Genomic DNA, 6,617 nt, shown 5'->3' with positions numbered 1-6,617 from the left:
TTTTGATGTATTACTATTTTTAATACTTTTTTTTTAATAATCTATTTATTTATGTATGTTTTCACTTTGAGATTTTCTGTTGCAGAAAATGAGCTCTATGAATAAAGTTGAATTTTGAACCTTAAATTTACATTTAAATTTTACTGTGACTGGTTAAACCTGTTTTGGTTCCTAATAAGAAAACAAATGTCGTATGAATTATGAACTTCAATTCAATTACATTTAATTTTTATATTTCTAACAGCAAAGCTATGTTTATCCTACAAATACCAGTAATCAAAATAACAAATATTTCTCCTTGTTGACATAAAAAGAGCAAAAATCAATTATTTCCCTTGGTTAAAAAATTGGGTAAATGAGATGTATTTGATACAGAATGAGGAAGGTGTCAGTCATGTATTCCATGCAGACAACTGGCCTATAGCCAGAAACAAAATTACTGGGAAAAAACACATTCTAGGCATAAAAATGTGGAGTCTTCTCAAAACAGATTGCTATGTTTAATCTTCACACCACAGATTACTTCACTTTCTTTTGGCATTTCCGAGTTAATAATCCCATAATATAAAAATGTTACTATGTAAATATCAAATCCACCCAAAATTAATTTTTTTAATTGACTTTTGTGTTTATAGAAGCATCTCTCTTCACCGATGCTGTCATCTTGAATTTGTTTGCTTCACAGCAGCAATGAGAGACTCAGACAGATTCGACCTGGAAAAGACAGAGGAACAAGTGTAATCGTCTCCGACCACTCCAAGGTGACAATTCTACAATTTTTCTCTGATTATTTGAGCTGAATAAAAATTCTTTATTATCTGAAGATGAAGTAGTCCAAGATCCAAGTCAAGAACTTAGCCTTTGAGTTTTATCTTTTACGTTAGCAAACCAGAAACAAGTGACCAAAAGGGACAAAAGCTGAATTCTTTGAGGGGATTTTTGCATCAGGCTAAAGTCCTGCTACTTTCATCAAGCATTTATTATTCAATCAAGTCTAAAGAGACTGTAAGTTTACTAGAAAAAAACAAACTAAAAAAAAAAAAACTTAAAAAAAAAACTAAAATTTGATCCCCCCTCTTCCAGTTTTCTTAACTTTCAAAATAAAAATTACCTTTCGTGAATTTAACTAACCAAAATCATTATACTAAAATATTTACAACAGCCGTTTTGGAATAACTTGTCACCATTTCTTTTTACATTTGTGTGTAGAGACAGTGTGATTTGGGAAAACACAGTGACTTCATAATTTTAGCGCTAAATCAACTGGAAAACACTCATGAATTTCTTCTTAACATATTTTTTTCTAACAGGTTACACTATAGCCACTAGAGGGTGCTAGAGGACAGTACATGTGCTCCACTGTCCCACTCAGCCTCACTGATGTAGGTTAAACTATGTACTGACTAGATATTAAACATTATTTGGATCACTATGAATTTTTAGTAAAAATTTCACACAAACCCCTAGAAAAATTTATGGTAAACCATAACTTTGGGCCACTTTATATATATATATATCCAGATGGATGGATTCTAATCGGGGTAACAGATACCCAGAAATGTAAAACTTGCAGTCTAGATTTTCTTTTTAAACCATTCATTTGATTAGTCAAAACAGATTATTTGAAGTACTCTAAAAGAAAGGAGCTTTGGACATGAGATTACACCTGCAAATGTTTATTATTTTACTACAAGTATACAAAACCCGACAGACAAATCTGTGAAAATGGATATTTACAAAAACATCAGTTTGGAGGAGAGTTAGACAGTCAGAGCTGTGCTGGTTTCAGAAGACGTCAGGAGGGAGATCAGCACCTTCACGCCGAGGACTCCACGGAGGCCGACTGGGTGGGAGCCTGCAGAAGGACGACACCATCCTGTTTAATAGAGAGACCGCTTCATGTAGTATGTACAGGGAATCCAAGCACAAAAACCCTCGAACGATTGTAAAAGACCACAGGTTTAAAACTTCTTTGAGTCAAAGAACTGAGCAAAGACTGTCCTAAGAACTGCTGCAAAATGATAGAAAAAGTCCACTTGGAACTACATGCAATTATCAACCGAGGCATTCCCGCCTCATCACACAAGCAGTTACTCATAGTTTCACAGCAACAGTCAGAGAAAAGGGCCTATCACTCGCCTCCTGCGATTTCTCCTCCTGGACTCCATTGCTGGAACTAGAATCACCGCTGCCATTTACTGAAGCTTCCTGTTTTGCTTGCTTAGCATCTGTGTCCTTTACTGGATTCTCTTCTTCTGGTTTCCTCTGTGTGGAAACAAGGCAGGAGGGAGGAATAGAAGACTGAAGGCTACTGGAACTCATTTTTACGTGGTAATCTCATAGAGCCGTTTGAAGAAACAATCTGCCTCGACACAAAGTCACAAATAGCATGCAATGACAAAAACCACCCAAAAACCCAACAAATGACACAGCAACGGTCACACAACAAGCTGAAGACAAAAGCACAATGACTGACAGCAAAACCTGGCCTGCAGCACACCACTATGAATCAATGGAGAAGGTGGAAGAGAACTCAGTTTTTTTTAATGTTTCAGCATTTAAGGAACAACAATTTGTACACACGACTGTCAGCTGGTGGGTCTTCACCTTTTTCCTGACGAGATGAGAGATGTCCGACGCCGCTTTGGAAGAAGAGCTGCTGTCGCATTTCCCTGGATCCTTAAAAATAATACAATAAAATAAAATTTAAAGTGCATTTCATTTGAGTTTAACCCCAAATCTAGAGACAATTGAAGACCTCACCTGGCTACTTTCTGCAAAAGCTGCCGTTGAAGAGGAAGGACCGCCGTTTTCACACAGGAATGTTGATGAAGATGAGGTTCCACCCTGCAGGAGATTTTGGTTTTCACTTTAGATCCACTCAGACTACGGTCACATATCCCAAAAGAACACCGCGCAGCAACTTAAATACGTTTTCAGTGGCTGTACCACATCACACCCGGACGCTCCCAGTTTGATCTGTTGCCTTCAGGTCAAACAGAATACAGACAAAATGACTGCAGAACAGTTTTTAATCAAATTGTCATAAACATGTTAAATGTGGTTGAGAGATATTAAACCTGGAGCTCTTCTTGTACATTGTAATACCGTGGCTGTTCATGTCAAGAGTCATTCTGCTCGCTCGATGGCCACGTTTACATTCATGATCACACCAACGATTTAAAAAATAAATAAATCGGGTGAAATCTTTGAGATTTAGCGAATGCCTCCCCATCCAGCTGCATTTGTGATCGCAGCATCAAACAGCTTCTTTGTCCCATTCTGTCCACACTCACCAGCGTCTGCTGGATGGCTTGTGACGCAGCGCTGGCCGTCCTCAGACTCTCTTTGGCGTCCTCCACCTTTTCTCTGATCTCCGGCAGAAGCTGTTTGAGCTCCTCCAACTCACTCTTCTCCTCCGCTGCACCGTCATCTCCTTCTGCTGCGTCGATCACTTTCTGTAGCATGGCTGCGCACAAGGATCCCAGATTAAACCCATCAACAGCACACAAAAATACGTTTATTCTTTTAAAATGAGGCTTACTCAGGCGGTTTTCGATGACTTCTATGGAACTGTTGTAGTGCTGGATGGCCTGTCTGTACTCATCCATGTAGCAGAGTGTCGTAGCAACGTGGTAGTGGGTCTCAGCAAGCAGACGACTGTGAGGAGGCAAGTGCCTCAGCTGGATGGACAAACACTCCTGGAAGTCTTCTAAAGCCTGGGGATAGTTACCTAAAAACGAACATACAAAAAGGTCACATGTGAATAGTCTAAAGCTCAAATAAAGTCTGTGCAGCTCACCCGTTTCTGCCCCGACTTCTCCCAGCTTCAGATGAGCCTGAGCTGCCATCAGCTGGTCGTCTTTGCCTTCTTTTCTGAATTTTGCAAACAAGAATGACATCAGGCTCATTCGTTGACAGAAAAATGCTACTTTGAACAATCAATTTACCTTTTATAGATGAGTTTGGCAACCTCCAGCATCTCCCACGCCAGCTGTAAATTCCCAACATCATCCTCTTCCTGAAAAATCAAAGATGTGAATTACTGTACCTCCTTAAAAAACAGACACCTAATATTGCAGGAAAAATAGAGCTCACATTCTCCTGTCCGTTTTTCTCTCCATCATCATCCTCATCGTCGTCGTCGTCGTCGTCGTCATCATCTATAAGACATAACATGGAGACAGTTTACACACAAGAAATAAAAATCTGTAGTTTTTTCACCCTGTGCCACATGCTGATGAGGTGATCTGAAGCCCAAACTACCAACACCAGTGCTCTGGACTCAAAGATCTACTACCCTCCGGTTCATCTTTGCTCTGTTCTTCCTCTACATCAGATTCCTCCTTTTTTGCATCATCTGGCTCGTCATTCTTCTCTCCTTCACCTGAACCCTGGACAGCCTCCTTTCCGATCAGCTCTTCCTGAGCCAGGGGTGACTCCTCCTCCTCCTCCTCCGTTTTAACTACAGCTTCCTCCTTCACCTGAGTGATGTCATCCTCCGACACCAGCTTCTCTTCAGATTTGGCTTCCTCTGCCATCGCATCATACACCTGCTTTCGCAGCTCATCTCGAGTTTTCTCTGCACCAGAGCGGCACATCACCTCTTCACATTTGCAAACACAACCAACTGAACATTGTGTGAAACTATGGAGGTTGAAAATCGTACAGTTTCAGCAACACATCAATAAACAATTCATGCAACATCAAACGAAATCTAAACGAAGCTAATCTAATGTGCAATGTCAACTGATCGTGTGAGGAGCAGCAATTGATCGTACAGACCATCGAGGTTGTCTGCGCTCTCAACGTTGGAGTTGCTCGGCTGCTCTTCTTCCTCCGATTCTTCCGGAACTCCCTCCAGGGCATTACCAAGTACGCCGTTCTCCATCCTTAAAAAAAAAAAAGAAAGATTTTGATGTATGCATCAAGAAAAAATAAATGCAAGATACACATAAACCTGTTAAAGTAAACTGTGATTTTTGTAGAGAGACTATTGCTTCAATTAGTTGATAGAAATACACTTTGGATGGGTTTTTGTGAGGAACCAACTTTATAATACACTTAAAGTTGATTTTTGCATGATAAAGGGCCTTTAAAGTAGATCTACATAAGAAGACTACTGCTCTAAATATTTGACAAAATACTCAAGTGCTTTATGAAATGCTGTCAGATTTGAACTTTCAACAACTAACTTTGTTGTTGTAACATGTTAAGGGATATGAAGCAGAAGTTTACAAACACAAGTCATCATTATTTTTGGACAGACCTGGCAAGCTCCAACAGAGATTTTCCATAGAGGAAGACCGCCTCCCCACATTCATCTGCAGTGTCCCCATACTTTGACGCCCTGCACGGATACAGACGGGAAGTTAAAGAAACATGAATTAAAGTTTGGGGTTAAACCAACTTTGAGAGGAAGGGGGGAGCGCCATCTCCAGGATCAAACTGACTCACAGAACGCTACAGGCATCTTGGAAGACGTTGACAGCGGAGACGACATCCCCCATGACCAGATGCCTTTTCCCCGTTCCGATTAACTTCTTAGCCTCCTCCATCACGTCGACCGAGCTGCATGACGGAGAGACGAAAAGCAAGTGAGCTCCAGAGCGAATGAAGCCAACTGAATACATGATAATATTGACACTTCTTGCCTGTCTGCTGCTGCAGCTGCTGACGACGAGCACGGCTTCTCCTCCGCACTGTCAAAGAAAAGTAGAACAAAACATGTACGCGGCAGCTGGAGACACTGGCGACGCCTTATTGTTGTTAGCATGTCGCTGTTAGCCAGCTAGCTCCTACACTGGATTAACGTGGAGACCTCAAAGCCCACAAACTACAACCCCCTACAGTACTACCCAGTTAACCCGCCCAGCAGCGGTGTGTGTCCAAGCTAAACTGTTATTTTACAGCCTACATGCTCGGTCACCGAGCGGTACTTAGCTAAAAGCGACTAGCCGTGTTTCCCCAACTGTGTGTGTGCACCGATACTACTGAGGTACAGAAATAACAAGCTGCTTTTACCTCGACGAGCCCGACGCAGTGGACGTTTCCTCAGGCATTTAGACAGGAAGACAAGGGGAACTACAGAAGGGGAAAAAAGTCTACTCTACAGTGAGAGATTGACGGACAGACCTCGCTGAATGGTCTTTGTTGGCGCGTTTAAATAGAGGGAAAAAATGCGCTCTATTTCCGCTGAAGTTGGAACGCGGGAGATTGGCGTTAAAGGGGTCGCAACCAAATGGTGCGTTCACGGTCTCCAGCTAAATTATGAGGGGGACACATATGCTCGTTTTTACTGTTGAGTCACTGAACATCTCTAGCACGATTAATGTGCATTATTAAGGAAACTGAGAGGTTTTTTTTATTTCTATTGTTGACATCACTGTTTATGTTTCTGCAAAAAAACAGAAATTTATTGATAATTTCCTTTTTATATTTTAAGATTTATGTGATAAATTACCAAGTTGTTTATCTTTTAGCAGCACTTAGATCATTTTTTCTTTATTTTTACTCTTACTATGCAATGTGTCTCGTTAAGTCTCCAGAAAATAAAGCAAACTCCACCCTCTAGGAGGCGCTGTGTTAAAAACGCCTGGGTCTAGATGCCGCATTGA

General features: G+C 40.9%; 1 protein-coding gene across 7 annotated transcripts; it reads right to left on the bottom strand.

Moving 5' to 3' along the window:
• Positions 1–1,660: 1,660 nt before the first annotated feature.
• Positions 1,661–6,220, bottom strand: LOC112150272 (nuclear autoantigenic sperm protein). Of its 7 annotated transcripts, none has more exons than XM_036211574.1 (15): positions 6,025–6,219; positions 5,655–5,702; positions 5,458–5,571; positions 5,270–5,350; positions 4,786–4,892; positions 4,301–4,606; positions 4,099–4,163; positions 3,951–4,021; positions 3,803–3,876; positions 3,545–3,733; positions 3,297–3,469; positions 2,764–2,847; positions 2,584–2,679; positions 2,140–2,265; positions 1,661–1,876 (listed from the first exon to the last, which is right to left on the bottom strand). In XM_036211574.1, the coding sequence occupies exons 1-15, from the start codon at positions 6,060–6,062 to the stop codon at positions 1,817–1,819; spliced, it is 1,632 nt and encodes a 543-aa protein (XP_036067467.1). In that variant the 5' UTR covers positions 6,063–6,219; the 3' UTR covers positions 1,661–1,816. The 7 variants fall into 7 exon arrangements, with proteins under 7 accessions (XP_036067467.1, XP_024134193.1, XP_024134196.1 ...); XM_024278425.2 differs by having other exon boundaries at positions 1,661–1,855; positions 2,608–2,679; positions 6,025–6,215; XM_024278428.2 differs by having other exon boundaries at positions 1,661–1,855; positions 2,608–2,679; positions 4,301–4,582; positions 6,025–6,213.
• Positions 6,221–6,617: the final 397 nt, after the last annotated feature.

This window comes from Oryzias melastigma, linkage group LG4, assembly GCF_002922805.2.
Source record: "Oryzias melastigma strain HK-1 linkage group LG4, ASM292280v2, whole genome shotgun sequence".
In the NCBI taxonomy this organism is placed as follows: domain Eukaryota; kingdom Metazoa; phylum Chordata; class Actinopteri; order Beloniformes; family Adrianichthyidae; genus Oryzias; species Oryzias melastigma.
This window is presented reverse-complemented; position numbering and strand designations above follow the sequence as displayed.

What these genes read in the sequence shown, in the direction of transcription:
- LOC112150272 (XM_024278422.2), bottom strand. Translation starts at nt 6,062, where the DNA reads ATGCCTGAGGAAACGTCCACTGCGTCGGGCTCGTCGAG. An exon ending in GCAGCTGCAGCAGCAGACAG is followed by an intron (nt 5,572 to 5,654) that starts GCAAGAAGTGTC and finishes TCCGTCATGCAG; the next exon opens with CTCGGTCGACGTGATGGAGG. An exon ending in CTCATCTCGTCAGGAAAAAG is followed by an intron (nt 2,266 to 2,607) that starts GTGAAGACCCAC and finishes GTTTCCACACAG; the next exon opens with AGGAAACCAGAAGAAGAGAA.